Here is a 23,479-nt window from a genome sequence, read left to right as displayed (position 1 = left end):
GTATTCTACTCTTTCAGAAAGTCACTCGTTAGTAAACAGCATCGGTTTTTATTCAGGGTAAGAGCAAAACGCGCGCTCCTGGCGTCAACAAGCGATCCCCGGGGTGGCCACCTCCAGCAGCAGGAGGTGCAGATTTATGCAGCTCCCCCAAGGATTAACCTCAAGCTGTGCACTTACTCTGCTTCTCGCTTCAGGTGCGTGAGCACAGCAGTGCTAATTATTACAGCTTTGTTAGCTGTGTTTCTCCCCCCAAAAAGTCAAGCTCAGCTTACACTAACTGCAGTAGACAGACGCGTGCAGCCGGGTATAACTGCTTTTACGATGCAGAGGAAGAAAAAAATGTCACAGCAAAGGGACAGAAAGGAAAGGGCACCACTGAGCTCAAGCTCTGCCAGCACTTGGGCCTCTTTCCTAACGGTGACGAAGGCAGAGGGACACAGGCCTTGCTGTTACGGAAATACCTGTGAATACAGAACTGAGCGCAGCAGAGAGGTGGTAAAGAACAAGGCAGGAACTTCAGGCTGGCCAGTGTGAGAGTGGCACTAATAATTAGAGACCAGATGCCAAACTCCGTGGTAGTGGCAGCTTAAAGAGCCTCCCCCCGTGCAGACTAATTCTTCTTGTTTTAATCTGTAACTACACCTACTGAACAGGTACAACGTACAAATACAGTTCAACAGACTCACAGCTCAAGACTACACCAAGGGCAGATTACATGCTTTGAGTATAAGCCCTTAGTGTCACAACAGGAGCAGTTGTTAGAACAGGTACACAAACAGTACAGCATCTGCTGTTAAACACCCCCTGCTAGCTGCCCAGACCTTACTTCCTAGAGAAGTAAATTTTAAACCTGGATAAAATGCAAGAGTCAGTACTTTGGATTTTTTTTTTGAGAAAGGCAGACCCAACAACTTTTAAATCTATACAGGCACAGCACTGTGACAACAGCACAGCCCCTCAGTGACTGCCAGCAGACTGTATCCACAGCTATTGCCTGTTCATGCCATTTCCACGTGGCAGACAGTGGTGGGAAGTGTCACTGCCAACTGCTTCTCGTGAAATGGGGACTATTTGGGGGAGTACCAGTACAGTATTCTCATTCCTGCATCAACTGCTGTTACTTCTCCTTGGGTAAACTAGAGGATGATCCACACAACAGCAGTCCCACCACTCCAATACAACTTGCAGGGCTACAGACCCATTAATTAAAGGGAATACTTCTCTTTCCTGATGTTGGATCATCTCACCTTCACCACAGCCGAGTTTAATTACTGTTTGAAAAGGGGAGGTTGCAGATTAAAGGTGTCCCACCCAGGAGAGCATGGGTATGTGCTTATTTAAGATCACAATCTGCTTGTACTCATTTTGAAAGGTTTTCAATTTCGAACATTCATATTCACAAACGCTACAGATAAGTTTTGTAACACACTTAGCATAACAGAAGAGGCTCCCCAGCAAATCCGCCGTAACACCGCCGTAAGCGACAGCACACAGGGAATGCGGTGTTGCCAACGTTTGCTGTAGCAGAAGCCCCCTCTCCTCCCGCTCCACCTAGGGATTTGCACCTATGAGACCCTGCAGCATGTTTATGGGCAACGGGAAGACGATGGTGGAGTTCTTCTCCGCAGCAATGGTGGTCAGGGTCTGCAGATAACGAAGCTGAAGAGCAGCAGGGGACTCCGTAATAACCATGGATGCCTCCTTCAGGGCCCTGGAAGCGTTCATTTCACCCTCTGCTGCAATTACCTGGGGAAGCAAATGGAAAGAAGCTGAATTCTCTGTGGCCCAGTAATAAAGCAGAAAACTGTAGGATGACTTCTGCCTTGAGCCATACACCAAAGCCACTGCTCATCGCTCTGACCAAGCAGCCTCCCCTTACCCTGTTCTTTTGGTGGTTCTGCCCCTCCTCTTGCTCAGACACGAGCTTTTCCCGTTTGCTTTCAGGGCCCCGTACACCTGGTCTCCTCCCGTCCACTATCAGGATGCCAGATCACAAGAGGTGACACTATGTCCTGAACGTGCAGTGGGCATATTTGTTCTATTTTCAAAAACTTCCTCCGTGTGTCTTTCAGCACTACCTCTCAGGAGAGCGGGTGCTCTCCACATCAATCGGAAAATGCTTTTTACTAAGCCCTATTATTTTGTCTCTACAAGGGCTCGGCCAGCGAATGGCATGTTTCTTCCTGAGGAAATACTTTTTTATTCCCTCTTTAATTATGCACCCAGAATCTACAGTTGCCTCTATGGATGTCAAAGTAAGTTTTCAAGACAGGATTAACAAATCACCAGAGGAGACAAATTGCAGGGCACAGCACACGAGGGGGGAAATGAATTTGTCCAGTCCTAGAAAAGGACAGTTCTAACTGGCCCCGATGATTTTTACTCCAAGCTTCAATATTTAGTATCACCTTCCCCTTGTCACAGCCAAACTGATCACCGCTCAGCTTGTGGGTGACACAGCTAAGTATTACAGCTGGTTTATTTCTCATACAAAGTAACAGAACACAAAGCACTTGCCTAAAATCAAGGCAAAAGTCAGGAAAAAGCTGGAAATAAGTTTGGATTCTAATTCATTGCAGGGTTCAGCTAATAACACCAAAATTGCTGTTTATGATTTGTTCTTTGAGCATGGTAAAAAACTAAGATTCTGCATTCTTGAAGGAAGTCTCACCTGCACAAACCACGATGAAATAGAGCAAGCACCCAGACACAAATCCACAAAACTCCTACCCTGCACTCCTGTTTGCTACAGCACAATCTGGTGGAGACTCTTCATCCTCTACATCACTATGTTAAGTTATTCACGAAGGAAAAAAAGAAAAAAAAAAATCCAACCCCACATGTTGATGTTATTACCTTAGCTCTTGCCTCCCGGGCAGCTTCTGCTTCTGCAGCCATTGCTCGCTGCAGCTGAACAGGTAATTTCACATCCTTGATCTCCACACGTTCCACCTTAATGCCCCAATCATCCGTGGCCTCATCAAGAGTGGCCTATAAAAGGCAGGACAATTAAGTTAAGCCATTTACCTGGCTGCAAACATCCAAATTCGAAGAATGACCAACAAACCAAATGATTATCTTACAATTCTTGGACTTTTGTATTTTTATCATGGTTTGATAATTATAAAAGTGTAACTGTTGTAAACTAATAAAACAACCCCAGAGCTTGATTAATATATTGAAGGAGTTCTGTGGCGTAATTCCCTTCAGCAGGGAGTACAGATGCAGTGACCCAGGGAGTCCCTCCTCTCCTGTATCCTCACTCCCACCTGCAGGCCCCACCGCTCCATTACTGCCTTGGTCACTTCTTTTATGACACAGAACATCATCCCAGCAGCTCTTTGCAGGGCTTTGCCTAACACTCCAAATCACAATTTCACTTATCACTTAGAAGGTAAAATAAATCCTGACCTGTAACTTATCCACGGGATTGCTGCCCAACTGATTGTTTGATGGATTGCTTTTAGGTAAAGTTGCTCGTACCTGCATGCTGTGTGCAATTTCTTCACGATCAGAGAGAATCTGAGAAAGGTTTTTGGTCCCCAGAACGTTCCTCAAAGTAGTCTGTGCTAAAAGACGTGTGGCTGAGTCAGCATTTGTGATATTTGCTACAGCAAGGGTGGCATTCTGAACTCTGTAATAAACCACTCCGTCTACGTTAACTGTCACAGAGTCCTTGGTCAAGATCTAAAAAGCAATGGGGAAAGCATATCATAATTAAGCATTTATTTATTAAATATTTTACTCTACAAACTCCTAGTTTTTTCAGAGTAAAGCAACTGTCTGGAAAACAAAAGGTCTTACACACGTATGCTGCGAGTGAACATGTCTGTGTACAGATGCACAAACCTTCCAGTCCAGCTCTACGAAGGTAAGACGAAATACGGGGTTAGAACCCTTCTCACTGAAAAATAAATTCCGTTAGCTTTGCCATAATGTTATTTCTAACTCAGTTCTTCAAATTCACAGAGGGATCTGCAATTTGTAGACAAGTGACAGGGGAAAAAAAATAGATCACAAATAATTGACACTGAAATACATAAGCTCTTTCTCCTGGGGAACTTTAATCTGAAACTAGCAACCAAGTAGGTTCCCACCACTACATGTCAACGACGCTTGAAGTAACAGATGTGTAAGAGGCAGATTGACCGTGCAGGAATGCAAGGAGGATGTGTAACGAAGGACAGAGGTAACAGAAAAGGCTTCAAGAACATCAGCACTCAGTTGTTTTATTTAAATGCAGAGGTAGGAATGTGGGACCACTCCAAAACGGGTTAAAGCACTCTAGTCAGAGCACACGCTGGAAACATTTATGAGGGAGGCTCATTTGATGTTTCTGTACAAGAAAAAAGGCTCATAATGAGTATAATTGCAAATTTAGGACACATTAGGTTTTCACTTGTATTTAGTTTCAGTCACAAGACTATTGATTTAGCAAGACAAAACTCTGCAGGTGTGTCAGTTTACAAAACAAGGGCAAACTAGGCAACCTATTAAAGAAGCAGGCACGGGAAGAGGCAGCACACTCCAGGTGCACTTTCAAAGCAACACCACAAACAGAGTTTCCCATCCTGCAGGTGTGACAGCTGCCGAGAGCCCTTCTCAATCACTGCTTGGTCCCCAACACAGGGCTGGCCAACGCCAGAGACTGCAGCACAGCACTGGCTGCCTAAGTTACCTTCTAGAATTGCAGAACTTTGCAAAAAAGGATGTCAGGGTACAACGAAGCTTAGAGGAACGGAGAGCCATGCCCATGAGAGATGCTAGAAGGGACTGGAAGGTTTCACTGAGGTATGTCCAGCTACGTACAGAATTGGTTTTGCCTGTCCTGATGTATTTCAGCTGCGTGGGTGTCAGCCCTGCTTCAACACTGAATTAGAAATATCTGTCATCATCTACCAGCTCACTGTCCTTCGAGGTACTTCTGACTGAAATCCCACCTTGTGATACCAAATGAGTCTGTGATTTCTAGACAAGTTGCAAAGGAAATCCAGTTTGCGGACATCCTCAGAGCTCGGATGCAAGCGATTCACTGAATTTAACAGTTGTACGTTAAGCAAAAGATGTACTTACAAAGATGAAGACATATTTTTGAAGGTTTAGAAGAGGGTACACCAGAAAGAAGCATTAATATCAATCATATTTTAAAGTGAAGTTAAAAAGAGATTGAAATATGCTGGACAACCATGAGAAGAGGTGTCCCAATTCCATGTTAGACAATTACTACTATGTTATTTGACAGGAGAGAGGGACATGTGAGTTACTTAACCTTCACACCTTACCTGCTCTGTCCTTCCCCAAACTACCTATTTTAGCAGGGTTTTGATAATCGCATAAGATAAACAAAGAATGAGTAGCATGCAAAGAAATCATGTTGAACAAATAAAGATGTATTTCTGCTTTTACCTACTGAAAACAAACCAACCTAAATCCATGAGCGTAATTTAATCAAGCCAAAAGAAAAACTGTAGAACTGATGGCTTTACTAATGGCACATCAGCAGCTGCAAGCACATTCTGCCTGCCAGTGATTAGGTTTCTACCAATTAGCCTTGAGAGGATACCATGACAGTTGCCATTTGTCTAAATCTACAACTAATGATGAGCAATAAACCAACTAGCAAATATGACAGGAACCAGATGCACCAGGCAGGTTGCATCAGGCATCTTTGTCTTGCAAAAGAAACCAGATACACGAGGGAGACAGTTACAATCATCAGCATAGAATTTTCACTAACTTATTTTGAGAGGGCTAGTTGTTTTATTCTTATGTCATTCTTTGAGTTGGCATCACCGAGTTCAGCTGGCTTAACGCTGTGGAGTGATTCTGCTAAAGAATTAAGATGTCCAGGGGAAAGCAGAATAGAAAGAAAAGTAATTTTTTTGGTCTTTAGGACCTTCAAACTGAAAGACATCAATGCCTTTAGCTGTGGAACACCTTTATAATGATCCTGTGCACAGCAGGACACAGAAGCAGTGTGCACACAAAACCCACACGAGGGAGCGGACTGTTGCCCTGAGTTAATCTTAATAGCATTTGATGTATGTAATAATTCCATCCCATTATTTTAGCTAGTTTATACATCTAGATAATTCACCATGTGAAAGCTCACTGCTGCTTCTGGAAATCTGGGTTGCACAGAAACAACTAGAGAATGTTGCACAAAGTCCAGCAGGTTTCATTCCAAACCCCTCCCATTCAAGCTCTCAGGCAGTATTAAGTTATCTTATTTGCTCCTTAGAGGACAGCATAACTTGTTTTCTGTCAGGGATCTTCTCTTAGTGGATGATATTATTAAAGAATATATGTAATTCTTCACAATACACTGAACCTGCAAGTAATCTACACTAAAACTACATGTTACCCAATACCAAGAGGGGGAAAGGAAAGAGAACGTGCAAAAAAAAAATCTGCAAACACTTTAGCAGATACAAAGGCAAGTGCAAACTCACCTCTTGGGGAGGAATATCGAAAGAGATGGTCCTCATATCAACTTTGATGAAGCTGTCTGTGCAGGGCAGGACAAAAAACAAACCTGCACAAAAAAAAAATCGAAGTAGTGAAAATGGGTCATTAGAACAGATGAAACTTGCAACTGAAATAAGCTTAAATCCAACCACCACAGCTGTGCAGCCCTCTTTGTAACAAGCCCAGCAGCATGCTCATTAGTGGCTTTCAAACCAGGGTAAGATTTTCAAAAAAGTATCTGAGAAACTTAAGGTTATTCAGGTCTAACTTATTTAGAGATCTTTAACATTTGGAAAAAATCCAACACAACAGAACTGTTAACAGCTACTTTTGAAAATCTGTCCCACACAGTTACTTGTGAGGTCCCATTCTGGCAAGCAGAAACTCCACCTCCTTTTGGGGTGGATCACTGAAATTCTTCAACTTTACAGCAATGTGGAAGTATTACAAAATCTGGATGAAAATGACGGAGGAAGCTATTGCCCCTTTCTGTCAGTTTGAGCAACAGCTGAAAATAACATTCGGATCTCACCAGAATTTCCAGTATAAACTTTTCAGAACTATCAAATAATTTAATTGCTTCTATTTCTTTTAAGAACATTGGGGCTTTCAGTCCATTTTAACTGACATACTGAAGTTGGTTTTTTTTAAATGACACATGTGATGCCATTATTCCTGCCTTTCCATTCTGTGCTTTTGATTATACCTGGAGACCAAGCATTATTAACTAAGGAGATCTGGGTAAGGCTCACAGATAAGTAGTTTACTATCTTTTCCATCTAAAGTAACATATCCTCTTACTGGAAGTTACAAAATTCTTGAGAAATCCATTTGCCAGTCTAATGCAATGTCTCTAGACAGCTATTATTTTACCGATGACTCAATTAGAACAAATATTAAGAACGCTCTCCAGGACATACCTGGTCCCTTTGCTCCTCCTTTTAAGATGCGTCCAAGTCTAAATATGATGGCTCGCTCGTACTCCTTTATAATCTGTAATAAATAGTTGGATGTCATGCAGGAGTTTCCAGAAGCCACATGATGGATTCCAAACTACGTATACACTAGGCCAAGACAGTCTTGAGTCTCAAGTGCAACATACATTTCTATACTGGCTGCTTTTGAGAATTTTAGCCTAAACTTTATTGTCAAAAAGCAAACAGCAAAAGGAACAATCAGGACAATATTCCACAAGAAATATTCTTCAGACTGTGGCACCATCTATCAACAGCAGAAGCAACAGCTTGTTATCTGGGCAGGGCCAGGCACTAGAAGCAGCCATCAGGAATATCCTGGCACCACCAAAGCAAAGGGCAGTATATGGGATCCAGCAAAGATTTTTCCAGCTCTAATTCTGATGTGGTGTATTAGCCAGAACAGAGCAGGAATTATTTCCTCCAGTCTGGAAACCGAAAACATCAAGCTCAAAGCCATCACAGATTACACAGTCTAAGAATCTGTCACACACAGTTACCTGTATGTACACATTTATATATTTATGTTTACATACTTCATATTTATACACATACACATATAAAGATCTCCTTAAAAAAATTCTTTTAAAATCAGTTATCCAAGTGTAATTATGCATTCCTGAAATTATTCTGATTTTCCAAACTAGCTTATATACTAGTGACAGCTGGGTAGATGTAGTAAAGATGTCAATGCAAAAATCATTTTGACTGAATCCTGTAATTTGCACTTTTTGGTTTGCAGATTATGTTTAGGTCCACTATATACTGAAAGAAGAGTTAGATTGGTATGTGTTTAAAAAGATAAAATAAAGAACAATAATAAGCACTATGAAGCATCTGCATTGCTTAAAATTTTAATCCAACTTAGCAATGAACAATTTTACCTTTATGCACATCCAGATTGATACAGGAAAAGTAATAATAGTGAAAAAAAGTGAAGTGATCACCAGGATCCATCCACAAAAACCAAGGCCTGTATCAGTCTCATCTGCAAGAAAAGAGCAAAAATTTTCAGATTTTTAAATCCAAGAGTGCCTGTCAAAGAAAATGCCTAAAACTGGACATTTATGTTGAATATTCCTTGAGATAAGCCACTGTTAGCACTACTCCTCTGGCCAAACTCATCAGGTTTAGATCAGAAGTCAAATTTAAGCCAAATTCTGCTTTCATTTTCAGTAGTCTCTAGAAGTTGCACAAGATAGCCGAGGGCAGAATGCAGTCCAAGTAACATTTATGCAGAATTAAGTATACTGACATTTAAGTATAGACTCTCAGGTGCCTTCCTCTTCCCCCATTTTCTCTAGCAGAATGAACAATGGGCAGCAGTAGAAATCCTGTTCTTTTATTGTCTAAAAAAGTCAGAGCAACATTTGCCTTATGAGTGAAAAGCAAATACCCCATAGCCTACCAACTCCAGTGACAGGACATTTGGAACTTGGTTTATGTTCCAGCTGTCACAGGTGCAAATCTAAGAAAATCTAAGAAAACCACAATTCTTAGACTGTTGTATCAAGGAAGTAGAATAAGATATGGTGCAAGATTAGCTGGACATGAGATAAAGTCTCTGTAAAGCTTTTTTTGGCCAAAGAATCCTTACACTTAGAAAACAGACATGATAGTTCTGTCATGCAATGACACCAGCTGAAGGTATTTCCAGAATCAGGAAGTAACAAGAGCTAGTGGTTTCATATACTACACAGCTAAAAAAAGCAATGCACCCTGACAAAATGTGGACGTGCTGGGAAGCATTCCGAATGCTGTAGGAAGCTCCTCATCCTGCCAGAAAAGGCTGGTCCCAGGCTGCCAGGAGCCCACTGCCAAGTGGGGACGCCCCAGGGTGCAACCCAGTGCTCACAGCCATCACATGCCTGCTGCTGAGATACTGAAACTCACCTTTCTCACCCCATCCCGTAAAAAGCCCAAAGTATAAAGTGCCAAGAAGCACCCACAAAGCTTAGAAAAACACAATTCTCACTTTTAGATGAAAGAATGTTGCTTCAGGACCACACTCCCTGATTTTGCTGAACTATCTTAAAGTGCTGCAGACATGCAAACCTTATCCTGACTTGATCGATGCCACACGTACTTAAAGGACTGGAGTCTTGTTATCTAATGGAGACGGCATTCAGCAGCTTGCTTAGAAAGAAACTACATTAAGGAATCTAGACGTTTTAGTTTAGCTCTACCTAGAATTATATAATGAATTGTTTTCTGTATTCACCCAACACAACTACAATTCAGCCTGAACAACAAAACTGGCCAGTTATAACAAGTAACTCCAAGTCGCCACCTCAACAGTTATTTTAAGCAGAACCCATTTTATTATAAAGCAAAATCTTGATTTTGAAAAACATCCATAGATTTTAACAACTCCAGATAAATGAGTAAACGTTTTATTGTGCCCACAATCGAACTCGGCTTGAGCAGTGTGTGCCTTGGATAAAGAGGGAAGTGAGTCAGGTCGGTCATTGGATATTGCTAATCTTGAAAGTGAGTAATAGCAAGTAATAATACATACTTTGCAAATTTAGATCCACAATATTTAACTGAAGTCACAGAAGTCAGCAAAATAACTGGGAACCAATATTGAAGTTCCTAGTCCTCTTTTTCAGTGACTGGGGGTTTTAGAGCTGCTCCTGGCCTTTCAAGCAAGATGGAATATGGAGATGGTGCAGAACAATCAGGTTTTGTCTCGTACAGTATCTTGAACTTTATGGTTACCCAAGGCTTCTGAAGCCAGTTGGCTGGTTTATCTATAATTTGTATCCCTGTCACACACCAGTGTAACAGCTCTCAAGGACGTGTCATATTATGCATCAGTTTAAAGTTCCTCTGTGGAAAGTTACCTAAAGATAGTCCCCCCCAGGTTTATTATGACATAGTGGAAATACCAGATTAAAGGAGTGATTTGCAGGCCTTCTGTGAAAGTCAAGGAAACGCATTCCCTACACAGACTGGTATTAAGTGGCTGTCAGCATTAAGCAACACCTGTAAACTCATTAGTGAGTTTAATTACTTTTACATTACTTTTCAGTTAGCACAAAGTACTAGCCTAAAACCATAAAAAGTATTAACAATCCACACTGATAGGGAGGAAAAGTCTCCCTCTCTCCTTTAACTTAATAACTTTTATAAATCTAAAGGAGCTGAGGATCCTGCTTCAGTTCTACTCTGTAGTTTAACATCAAGTCTTCACCACCAGCAACCTACCTGCTCTTACCAGAACTACAGCATGGAAAAAAAAATTATCCATTTGCTTTCCTGTTGAAGGCAGAAGTCCCAGCTCCAAGAATGTAACATTTCAAGACTAAGTGCACGCTTTATTTAGCAACGGCTGTCCCATCACGTGGTATGTGTCACAATACAAAAAGCAAGAGAGATGCTGTCTTGTGAAAAACTACAGGAAATACAAGAAACATGCTTGGCATCTGTGGAACAAGCTTTCTTACTGCAAGTTTTGAACATCGCATTCACGGGACTTGGATAACTTCATCAACGGGCCATTCCTGCCAGACTTCTCAGTCAGGCTCATCGATACTGGATTCTAACCAGCAGCTACTTCAACAGCACTGGAGTGAGACTGGCAGAGGCAGTGCAGGTGTAACGTGCAGCCCCAGATGATGCATATCCCTGCCCACCCAACCTGCTGAAAAAAAAAAAAAAAGATTTTACACCACACTAAGTGCTAGCTACAGCAGACAGCCTCCCAGCCCTCTTTCACCTGTCACATAAGTGAACCTTTCAACAGAGACCAAACACATCTTTGTTTTTGGCAGGCAGTGTCAAAGAAGAACTCAGAGACAGAGTCTTTTCACCAAGTCCCCACAAAACAACTAGAGAACTCCCGAAAACACACCTTCAGTGTATTTTGTGATCCAAAGGCAAAGCAAGAATAAAAAGTTTGTCCTTATTTCTTAGCTGCATCTGTAGCATTCAAGATTAGCTAAAGAGAACTGGAGTAAGAAATAAGGAGAAATGGTTGTGTAGTGAGAGTTCTGCCTGGGAGCTCTAGAGAACGGGGTTTTGCTTAGCACTAAGCCAGACTCCCCATGTGACGTTTGTGATACCGTTATATAATCAAACTCAAAAAGGAGAAATGCAATTTACTCCTCCCAAAGGAAGAAAAAAAAAAAAAAGCAACAAAACCAAAACCTTGCTCATGCAACAGATGCATGATCATTAACAGTAATTGCTGGGGATATTTAAATATTAATATACTGTAATGTATGCAGCTGCTGAAAAAGCAATGAGAAAAACAATGTAATGGCTTCAGAAAACAGACGCCAACAAAAGCCCTGCTGATGTTAAAAAACACAGAGTACACTGCATTTTCTCCACTGCTACTGCTGTTGGGAGCTGTCCCTCAGTTTAAAGGCACTATGACTTGCAGAGACAAGGCCTAGAAAATACAATCATGAAAGAAAAAGACATCAATGAGTGTATTACAGCTGTTACTATTAATCACAGGAATTATTTATATTCAGGAATAGTACTCTTTAATGATGGAAACATCGATTCTGTTTCACCTGTTCTATGTTGGCCATGAGAAGATGCTCAAAGCCCCACATGCCAGAACAAGCCCAACTCCCCATCTCTAACCATTCCACCGGGCTTTCCTTGTAAGTTAAAAAGCAGACAAGCCCACAACTTGAACTTATAGCAGGCTGTTGGTGTGCAAATCAAGGTAGCCAATCAAAAATGCAAAAATTCTCGAGCAACTGTGCAACTTGAAGGCTTCCGCAGTGTAGCACAGTCACTTTTTTAGCGCTCCTGCTTAACTCTTCAAAGGACCTTCAATATTTTTAAACACACATATATATTTTAAAAGAAAAATCCATTTACATGTCCTAGTTTACTTCCTTTCCTTGTAGGAAGACAGTATTTGTTTCATTACAAGATGGACCTTCACCCACTCATCCTCTGCAGCACTGCCTGCCATCCGCGCCCGCAGCCATGTCCGACACACCACGACTTCGGGTCATTTCACATTAACAGACTAAGAGAACCCCCTTCAGCTCTGGAGATCCAGCATTCATGTAATTTTTTAACAACTCAGCTAAAAAGAATAGGGAAAACGCACCCTAGAACTAATTTGATTAATTAAAAGTCAAACTACTTACAAACTATGGGTGCTGCAGATTCACCCAATGCTACTATTAATATTCAAAGTCCACGTTCCAGAAACAGTACATTCTTCAGATATGTATACACATTTTTTTTCTTCTCCTTAAGGTTTTAAAGCTTCAAAGTTTACTTCAGATAGAGTTTAGGAAATTGCAAAATATTCCAAGGGGTTAAACACAGAGATACCAGGTATCGGCTATGCCTCTGATTAAAGGCAAAATCTGGTTCTAATCTCAAGCAATTCAGAACTATCATCTTCTCTCTTAGAAATAGTGTTGAGTTTAGCATTTTTTGAGGAAATACATGCAACTAGCTATTGGAATACACTAAGCTGTTGGAATTTTTAAACTTGCAGTTAACTTCAGTTCTCTCTTAATTTTTCTAAAATGTGCAATATTCTGTCATATACCCCTGTACTTTCAGTTCAAACACTTGTGATATTCTTGCTCTTTTATTGTCAAGAAATTAAAACCTGACATCTGGAATTTAATCAGAGGAATCTTACTTGTGGACAGCCTGCAAGAAGTTACATACCTCTAAGAAATAAACAAGGAGAAAAAAAATATTTAAAAAATTTTAAGCGAATCAGCCTTCAACTCCCTTAAGGCTGACTGGAACAGCTGCCATTTCTTTAGCAAGAAATTACCACTTGCATCATCAAACAGTAATAGCACTTTATAATAAACAGCGCTGGAGGCTGAGGTGGAAGGGGGAGTTCTCATTACCACTTGCTGTGTGGCATGCACTTCACCTGCAATTTATTTTCTTCTGCAAAGACTACACAATCTGAACAAGCACATCACTGTCAGAGAGCAAAAGCATGGCAGACTCCTAGGTACCACGAGAGGAAGGGACCTTCCCCCACAGCCATGGGAACAACCCACCAGGTTTAAACCAAAATGTATATGGGAGATCAGCTGGGCTGAAGGCAAGGCCAGCAACACTAGATCTCCACACATGCGCTGCTCCATCAAACCCTGCATGGTCTGAGAATGACTGAAGGTGTTATCCTACCACAGCTATTCAACTGGTTGCTAATTAGCAAACAATCAGGAATAACTACTTTTAGTGTAGGAATACTACTTTGAGGAATACTACTTTTAGTGAGGATTAGGAATACTACTTTTAGTGAGAATTAGTCTTTTCAGATGCTTCTCAAAGCATTTCATGTGGGAAACAGCCAAAATCATTACATCTAATAACCAAAATTATGTCTAATGCTATTTACTCCGCAGATACTTTGACAAGTAGATACTTTGGCCAGTTTTAGCCTCCAAAACACAGTGAGTACAGAAGAAACAACCTCAGTAGCACGTAAAGTGAAAGACTTGCCAAGTCCCAGACGAGGTTAGCATCAGAGCAACCACTGTTAGGTATTAATAACCAACATACTTACAGAATGAAATGTAGATCCTCTCCAAGGATACGAGAACTAGCATGTGCCATTAGGCACGGGGCCCAAATAGATCTACAGTTATTTATACTCAGATTACCTAGCCAAAGCCTCTGTATATAAAGCGGTTTTATAAATACATTTCCTTCTCTAGTGGCAAATGACAAAAACGTAAAGTCAGTTATGAATTTCCTGTAGTTTGTTGGAGTAATGCAGATAACGGGAAAACTCCAGCTTCCAGGAACTGAAACTTGGTTGTGTCATTTTAGGGCATCACCTCTAAAACTTCCTGACGGGGATTACACTCACACCTACCGACCGAGAGGCCAAACCCCAGCAGAATAAAGATACCAAGAAGTTAAAGTTAACTACAGCTTCACTGCCCCACTTGAGGAAATAAAACAGGCTTTTATCACTCCCTCCACTCACACCTAGTCAACATTTTGCGCAAACAAGCGGTATAAGCAACCAGTCCCCCTTTTTTTTTTTTTTTTTTGTTCTCGTTTACTGGTGCAGTGCCTCGGGGATTACTCCTGTTGACTCTGCTCTTAATTACCCGTTCAGCTTTCCCCATAGCGACCCGAGTTACCGTACAGGAAACCAAAACACACAAAAGAAAAAAAATCTCCCAAATTGCACAACTGGGGCGAACTCCCGGCCATGCCCTTGTACCTGCCCGCGCGCTACCGCTCAAGAGCCGCTCGGCCGGGCAAACACCCGCCGCCGGGCCCCGTCCTGCCGCCGTGACCCGGGGAAGCCGCCGAGGGGCCGGCGGGGCCCCAGGGCGGGGGGGGGGGGGGTGTGGGGGGGGTGTGTGTGTCCCGCTCCCGGCGAGGCGGCGGCCTCGGGCTGAGGGAAGCGGGGGCTGCCCGCCCGCGAGGCGAAGGGGACCCGCTCCTCGCTCTTTCCGCGGGATTAACTTCGGTGAAAAATCCGCGAACTTTCCTCGGCGGCTAAATAATAATGAAAACCGAAACGGAAAACCGCAAAGCCAGAGGAGAGCGCCCCTGGCTCGCAGACCCGCGCGGGGGGGCGAGGGCCCGGCCGAGGCGCCGAGCGCCCGCTGTCTCTTGCGAGCAGCCCCGCTCCCCGCCGTTACCTTGCACCCGCCGGGCTTTGGGCGCGATCCCCGCTTCGTGGTCCGCCATGGCCGCCGCCGCCCCGCCGCCGCTCCCAGCGCCGCTGCCCCGGGCCCGCGCCCCGCCCTGCCCCGCGAGCCGAGGGTGGGGCCGCCGCCCTCTCGCGCGCTTCCCGCCTCCCGCTTCCCGCCTCCCGCCTCCCGCCCGAGGGGACGAGGCGGGCGCGGCCATGGCGGGTCGGGGGCACCCGCGCTCGGCCGCGGGAAGCGGGCGGGGAACGGGCCTTAGCGAGGGCAGATGGGCCGCCGGAGCGGGGAGAGGGAGAGGAGAAGTTTGGGGACCCGCAAGGAAAGCTCGAGCTGCGCCCAGGCTTCGTGTGTACTTTATCGTGCAGATGGAAGTTGGTGGTTTTTAATGGGTGAGGTACGGTCTCACATAAAAGAATGAATAAGGAGCAGCTTTCAAACCAGTAAAATTTACCTTTCAACTACTCCGCCTGAGGAGAAAAGCGCTAATGCACGCCGTATTTCTTCCTGTGACCATACTGAAGTGTCCAAAACCGGAAGAGAAATACAACAATCGTGAAGAAAAAAAAAAAACCCACTGCTTTTCAAAAATTCAACTCAGGTTTCAGGTATTACTGATTTTTTTTCCTGACCCGTTGGACAATGATGGCGAGTTCAGAGTTTTCATCCCTTTCTGAAGACCTCGAAGTTGTGATCTCTGCTCCTTTTCAACAAGGTTCCTCCCACAGAAACAAGGTGTGTGTGCAAACACATAATTACACATAGAGTCATTACCTACCCGGTGTCATAAAGATTGTCACCTTTGGAAAAAGTTCCGTGGCTGAGTTCTGTACTAGGCTGGATTAGGAGAACTATTGGTGATTCATGGCTAATCATTAGCTTTTATTGGTAATAAAAGTTGGTAGTTAATGGGCAGGTAGAGGGATGTGCAAACTCATCGTGTTGCATTGCTGTACTGATAGTCTGGGATCGATGGCTTCTTTGTAAAACACATAGCAACCTGTGGATGAAAAGCGGTATTAGACTACTAGAATACAGAGATATTTATTTTAACAGTTGATATTGTTCTGTGGTTAGACTCCTCCTTGGAGGTAGCTTGAATTTTGCTTTATGTACCAGAGAAGCAAAGTTTTTGGTTAGGCAGCATGATTGAGGAGAATCTATGCATGAGTGCCGAATGCTGAAATGTCCTCCTGTTTCTCGAAGTCTCCAAGTGGGACGAACAGCATCAGTGAAGGACCAACACTTTCTCCCAGTGAGAGTGAGATACCTGAACAGGCTTTCTGTTGCTGGATGAACTCCTGCTGCCACGCTTTTGCTATCTGATTTCAGACTGATCCAGATTAGCAGCGTATGAGACTAAAGACTAAATCTGTCTCAAGATCCCTGAGTGCTTATGATCTATTAGAATTCCTTCCTGTCCTTTAGTTACATGCTTGTGTGACAGCTGACACCTGCTGTTTCAATATTAGTAATTCTAAAATATTTTTGTTTTGTTCCATTGTCTACAATCTTGTGTGAGTTCACCTGTACTCTTGCAAAATTAATCTAAACAACTTTGTAGGCCATGTCTTTCTTTATCCATTGAGTAGGCTCAGTGGAGAAACCACTATGGATGGAAGTGATTTCCAGCAGCAGCGGTTTTACTGACTTGCTAAAATGTTGAACCATGAGCAGTGCAGTTTCAGAGAAGCATCTCAGTCAAATCATGCTTCTCTGAAATTCATCATGTCTCTTTCCATTTCCCTGACTTGCAAAACATCCATAGGAAAGACAGTAGAAAATGCTAAATTGTCCAGAACTGCTGTGTACATTTAACATGTGTAAAGTGAAATGTGTAAAAGGAAGAGACAACCTTTGAGCTGTCTAAAGAAGAAACTGAACATTTTTATGTAGGCTGAAGTTGTCATCTCCATACAGCTCTCAAATATCATGAAGCAGATTGCAACGCCATACAATATTTGACCATGATTAATAAACATGATGTAATAATTAAATTAGAATTAATGGGATTCTGTGAGCTGGTGTCTCATTGTGTGAAAACAGTTCAGTCCTCATCCAAAGAGACCAGATCCAAGGACAGCAATATCACCCAGTTCTTTGCCTTGTTACTTAGAAAATGAATTACTAAGTGTCTTGTGGGATATGGTCTTTTCACTGTTAGTATCTAAGGCAACATAGACAATATTTCTTCTATATAAATCATTGGAAAGTCATCAGCTTTAAAATTTTGATGATTGTCAGTTTGAACTTTTTGTATGCTGTTCCTCATACTGTAGAGGTCCTTCCTGTGTCATGTAACAATGTGGTTAAAATTTGTCTTTAAAAAAAATCTTATAGTCTGTCAAATGGCAAGTAGTTAACAGCAGAGCCGAACCACATTTTCTTGTCTTCCTCCTTAAAACAAAAGCAATGCATTTAGAATAAGCATCTCAGAAACAGGAGAAAAAGAGTCTTATCATGCAGTTCCCATAAACTTAACAAAGATACGTAGGTATCCTTTAAGGGAAGAGGTCAAACAATGGAGTTGATTACGTATGAAAGCAGCATCACGTTTAACTGTCCGTGGGAGCAGCTTGTAGGGATAACAACACACGAAGTCAGCGGATGCGTAATCTTCTCCAAGCAGGGAATGCCATCATGCAGACAGGTCAGAGCACACCTGGGGCAGTTTTGACCAGAATACATTTACAGTAGAATGTAACATGGTAGAATACGTGGTATTGACGCACATAATATTATAAGGGTGTTGAGAGTGTCTGCAGTTTCATCTTTGTTTTTTCTGACCTTAGGGTCTTCTGGCAAATAGACTGCTTAGTGTCTCAGCACTGATTAAGAGGGAAGGAAGGATGTGCTTGAAATGGGAGGAACAGCCCCTGTGGAAACAGAGTAGATAAGCTGTGACAAACCCTTGTCACGCATAGCAGATTTGGCACTAGAAAAGTCTAAGCTGGTGCAAATAATAAGGTAAGTGCTTTTAAAATTAATATGAGTTGAGCATTAAAAAATGTACCACATGGGTCTACCTTATTTCAGCAAAGAACAGGAAGCACCTATTCATTTGCCTTGTCATTAAAGTAAAAACTATGCAATTAAAGACCTTAATCCTTCACAAAGCTGGCAACATCATCTAAAGCTGCAGTATCTCCACAACTCTTGTTGTGCTCCTGTGTACACATTTATGTTGGCATTTTGCTCAAAGAGAAGACAGCCTTCTATCTAATTTTAGATGGGCCTTCATTCCATTTATTTTACTGTATTTGGGCGTTTGCCAGTCAAGTTGGAAAAACCCCAGGGCGGTGGTGGGCAATGATTCTTCTGTGGGTTATTGCTGCCATCTACTGTTTTCTGTTGTGTGTTTCGCACAGGTAATTTCTATAGAGTTAACCAGCGTGGTAAGTCAGTCCCCTCTCCTTTCCTTTCAGCTTTGTGAACTGAGTAATGTTGTCATGTTTAATACGATTTTAGTTTTCCTTAAATACTGAAGTTAAGAAAAGCATCAGGGTTAATAACGGGTAGCTGTAGTAGCTCAGAAGTCCTTTACCGCACACCGGTGAGAGGCCTCTGGATCTGAGTTAGATCAGATTCATTCTACAGATTGTGAAGGCTCATGAAATACTAGAAGACTAGGTATGAAAAGAGAGAGATGAAAAATGTAACCTCACTAAATAATATCTGAATGTCTTCTCATTCTAATTGTTGGTTCAGTGAATAAAGGAATTAAAGAGTTTGATTTTTGTCTGGCTAGAAGACAACGGTGGACTTGAAAATTGATTTACTAATCTCTAGGCTTTGTGAAGAGAAAAGTTTCACTGGATTTTGCCGTTATCATTTACATAAGTCAGTTTGATTTCAAATATGGAAGTTCCTGTCAACAATAACTCCTCAAGTATTACTCTGTAGGAAAGCCTGCCTGTTGTTTAATCTTTCTTTGAATGCTGATGTGTCTGGTAGGCAGTTAGAAAGAGCATTTGTGTGAGGTGTATCACCCTTGGAAACACCTGTTCTGTTTCTTCTGCGGGCAGTAGCTGCAGTTTTCTGTTATCTCTCAGAAGGGAAATAGCCTACAGTCAGTATATTTATTTACCATATGTTTAGCAATATGTGATTCTTCAGTAGAAAACACTGAGAGCAGTGTAGGAGGCTGCCATTAGATGTCAGCATGAGATTAACCACCATGACTGCCAATGACAGTCTTGTTTGAAGCATGTATTTTAAGTATATTGATTTTTGTTACCTCAGTCTTTGTTTTAAACTCCTTTCCTATAGTCAAGTAAGTGTAGTCCATAATGATCATGGAGTAATATCAAAGGCTATTGCTGAAACTCTCCTTGATTCTTGCCTTAAAAAGTTGCTGCATGTGGAATGTTTAGCTTCCGAATCCCATCTGGAGTTGCTTATCTTATCACAGTCATAGAATCCCAGGTTGGCAGGGTCCTCATCTGGTCCAACCTTTCTTGGCAAAAGCACAATACTGAATTTTATGTGTAACTTCAGTTATACACATGCTCTTCTAAGCTCACAAAGTGTTACGTGTTGTCAGCTTCCCACAGGGATTCTACGTGACAATTCAGTAACAAGGTGTGGTGGTCTGCTTTGTTTTGCTGTGCTTTTCCCAGTTTACAGTAAATTTTAAGGGACTCTTACGTTATTTTCCATTGCTGTTTACCATTCAGAGTTTTTAAGGGTGAACTTAACTTCAAGTATGCTACTTACTATATATGTGTTTAAATATTTTGTTGAATTTTTAATTGGAGCTAGGTCTCTGGAGAGCTGTTTCACTTAACATTATACATTTTCAGTAGGTCAGCCTATATATCTTTCAGTTTTCTTCTGAAAAACACTGCTTTGAATCAGTTTCTTCTAAAATGTCTAAAAGTAATCAAAACCAGAATGCTAGTTCAACAAACAGTTCCCACGTTATAAAAGTCTGCATTTCATTTAGTTGCCTATTTTTATATCATGGGATTATTTGTGTTCAGTGGAAATAGAATATGTATATGTTGGAATCAATAATCCCCAAATAGGAATGTTTTCAAATCCAGTTTCTTTACGAAGACTGATTTCTCCCACATTAAAAGATATATTGTTTAAATTATCTTTGAGTCTGGGAGGTTCATTATTTTTAGGTTGTTTACACTTACAGAAAACATAAAAAAGACCAGTTGGAGCAAAACTTGTCCTGAGGGAAGCCTGAGTCCCTGTGACTGCTGTGCACGTATTGTAACCACAGAGAATAGGGGTCTCTCCAGTCAGTTGCTGCTGCTTGGGACATTTGAGCTTTGAATTAAAGTTGTAAGATAATATGCATACTTTTTTTTTGTTTGTTTTTTTTTTTTTCTGACATAGCATGCTTTCATTTTTAAAAATATAAAGACAATCTGGTCAAATTTTCAGCAAATTATTTTACTTCCAATCTGTCTACACATTCTACAAAACTAACTCCTTTAAATTCTCCCATACAGCCTGTTGAGGGATATTAGAGTCCACAAATACAAATCAAAGTCAGATTAAACTGCTTTTGCTCATATTTGCCTACAGAGACTATATTGGAGATAATTTTTTTTTTTTCTGAAGTATTTCTTATGGTTCAGAGAGCTATCAGACTGAGTTTTCACAACCTGTTGGCAGTCTAAGATCTCCCATCATGGCCCTGGAGCCAGGTGAGGGTGATCTGTTGCTCTTCACGTCACACTCCTCTCATCCTTTGGCTGGATGCTGTGGGAAGAGGGATGTAGAATCAACTTTGTTGGCATTGTGTTGAACTTCCCCTTCACAAGGAACTGTCAGAAAAAAAGAAAAAAAGAACAGAAGAAGGGATGTAACAGTTGGAAATTTCCCAGTGCTCTCAGGTAAGTTTCTTGCGGAACCTTTTTCCTATTCCCTTTGGCATTTCATATGCCAGTCATGTGCGCAAAGGTTTTACTTGTCATTTCTGGTCTTACCCAGAATTCATCTGGCCAGCCAGTGCTCTCTTTGATTTTTCAATATAATGATTTCTTTGCTTCTGTAGATTTGGCAAAAGAGAAAATTTGTGTTTAACAAAACAGAAAAAGCCTTAGGTCATAAAATAAAATAAAAAAAAAGTAGACCTACTAGAACAAGTCAAAGTCATCAAGGTGCCTTAAAGCAGCAATGGAATGTCACTTTACTATTCAAGAAACCCAGTCTCAGAAGAAATCCTCCTGTAGTATGTCAGTGAAATTGCAACTTAGATAGCCTGGAGGTTTCAGCACTTGTAACTACTACATCACTAAAATTTAGGAGCAGAACTGCGTTCCAGGACACTGGCATGCTTGGAAGAGTTAGTTGCAGAATAAGAGATTATATTACTGAAAAAAAAAAAAAAAATTTGAAGTGCTGCACATTTCACTCTGTGTATTTAATAGTTCTGTATTTTAAAATAGAATAACTGTAAGACACTGAACGCATTTCTGGACAAACAGTATAATCTAAATCTGATGACAAAAGTAACAAAGCCTCTGAGGATGTTTTCTGTTGCAAATACATTTCTGGCAGCAGTGATTCAACGATATTGGATTCGTAAAAGAACTAAAGAAAACTCTAAGGAAATAAAGACAAACGTTTGGATTACTTCACTTGTTATTCACTGTAAAACTGACTCTGAGCTGGGAGTCAGTGGCAGTGGAATGTGGCGAGTGCTATCAGTCACGTTAATGACTGCAGAACAGTGCACATGGAATTTATTTTCCACACTCACAGAAGCCTCACCCCTTACACAAAGGGGAAGCGTCAGGTCACTTGCAGAGAACACGCACATTATCATGGACACTACTATTTCTAAGCCCGTTGCCTATCGGAAGGTGGCAATACCCATGGATGTGCAGAATGGGAGAAATACTGTGAGTCAAAACAACGATTCCGGATTTCTGTGCTTTTGTGGAAGGAAACACCTGTGGCAACAGCATGCAAAATGGAGTTTTTGAAAGGTTAGGTAAAACTTGGGCTTAAAGCACACTTTGGTTTTATACCTTTTGTAAACAGAGCGTCATTCTTTGTTTATAAATATTATCAATATATTTTTATATATTATATATTATATATTGTATATTATATAGTATATAGTATATATTATATATATTTATACTGTGTCAGAATGTTCATGAAATGTCCCAAACCTGTGTTCATCACCTGCATGGCATTCTTTTTACCTGTCAGGGTTCATATGAGGCTCAAGTATCTGTAACAACCTTTGACAGGAGGTTTTAAGTGCCAGTGGGACTTGACTGACAGAGATTTTACTAGATTACTAAAAAATATTATTTTCCCTGTTGTTCCCCTGCCCCTGGCAGCTGTTCTTGTCTTGCCTTTTTCTTTGCTTTTATCAGTCTGTTTCATTCAGTGAGGCAGATCTGTGCCTCAGATTTATACTGTAATTAGAAATAGTCGTACAGGTTTCCACAAATAAAAGCTTGTATCTCACTAGAACAACGACAACATAGTTCAGATACTGTCCTTAGGCTGTGAAGAGCATTAATCCTGGTGTGACAGGCGATGGGGGGGTGAATGAAGTCACTGCCCCTTATTTCCTTTCTTTACTACTTTTCCACCTCAGAGATGCACCGTGATGATAAGGCTGAAAGCGAGAGACTCCGTGTAGCAGGGACATGGTTCAGCTGTGTCTGGCTGTACTTTATTTAAAGCAAGCACAAAAGACTGGAAGAGCACTAAATAATGAAAGAGCTAATTGGCGTTTTTGAAAATCTAGCATTAAGTAAAGCTGAAAGTTTATGAACAGGTTTGATAGAGAAACTGAGAACCCCATGATGTGTTTCTATGGAAACTACAGTTTAAGGTTTTTATCTGATGAGATTCTAAAAAGAGTACAATCTGCTTTTTTATTTTTCTGACTTGGGTAGACAGAGGATAAATACAGCAGAATCAGTATGGCAAAGTGATCTTTAGAAAGATAGTTAATGAAGTGCTGCAGGATGAAAACTGCTGTAAATATAAGGTGGCATTTCTGTCTTAATCATTGCCTTTAATGATGAGATTTTTAGGACAGATTGCTGGTGAGAAGCTGCATCTTAGCGTTAAACGTACTGGAATATTTTTTCTATTCAGCTGCTGTTGAAGTATTTAATTATTTGTACTTAGTCTGAATATGAGAGCATTAACATCTTGCTTAGAGTTGGTCACAGGTTGTGGAAATTTCTCGCGCGCATCTCCGGTGATTTCCAGTCCTAACTCATCACATTTCTGCTTTCTTCATTCTGCCTGGTCACCTCTGCTGGTAAATGTCTCCCCTGAGCCCCGTTACTCCAGTCCCAGATTCCCACGGAGCTCTGCCAGCGGCCTCCTGGTAGTCTGCAGAGCTGACCTCTGGTTACACTGTGCTGAGCCATCCCTTGCACAAATGCTGTGGTACGGGACTGTCGTGCGGGGATGACGAGG

At 41.5% G+C, this 23,479-nt stretch overlaps 1 protein-coding gene across 1 annotated transcript; it reads right to left on the bottom strand.

The window, feature by feature from the left end:
* Window positions 1-24: 24 nt before the first annotated feature.
* STOM (stomatin) lies at window positions 25-15,165 on the bottom strand. Its single transcript, XM_074924138.1, has 7 exons — window positions 15,059-15,165; window positions 8,327-8,430; window positions 7,389-7,461; window positions 6,453-6,535; window positions 3,484-3,687; window positions 2,857-2,991; window positions 25-1,746 (listed from the first exon to the last, which is right to left on the bottom strand). The coding sequence occupies exons 1-7, from the start codon at window positions 15,105-15,107 to the stop codon at window positions 1,552-1,554; spliced, it is 843 nt and encodes a 280-aa protein (XP_074780239.1). The 5' UTR covers window positions 15,108-15,165; the 3' UTR covers window positions 25-1,551.
* Between the last annotated feature and the right edge of the window lie 8,314 nt (window positions 15,166-23,479).

This window comes from Athene noctua, chromosome 20 (assembly GCF_965140245.1).
Source record: "Athene noctua chromosome 20, bAthNoc1.hap1.1, whole genome shotgun sequence".
Classification (NCBI taxonomy): Eukaryota; Metazoa; Chordata; class Aves; order Strigiformes; family Strigidae; genus Athene; species Athene noctua.
This window is presented reverse-complemented; position numbering and strand designations above follow the sequence as displayed.

Bases quoted from the DNA above. Each gene is read 5' to 3' on its own strand.
- STOM (XM_074924138.1), bottom strand. From the start codon at position 15,107: ATGGCGGACCACGAAGCGGGGATCGCGCCCAAAGCCCGGCGGGTGCAA. The intron at 7,462-8,326 runs GTAAAATTGTTC...TATTTATTACAG, and splicing joins CAATCTGGATGTGCATAAAG to ATTATAAAGGAGTACGAGCG. The intron at 6,536-7,388 runs GTATGTCCTGGA...TTTTTTGTGCAG, and splicing joins AGGAGGAGCAAAGGGACCAG to GTTTGTTTTTTGTCCTGCCC.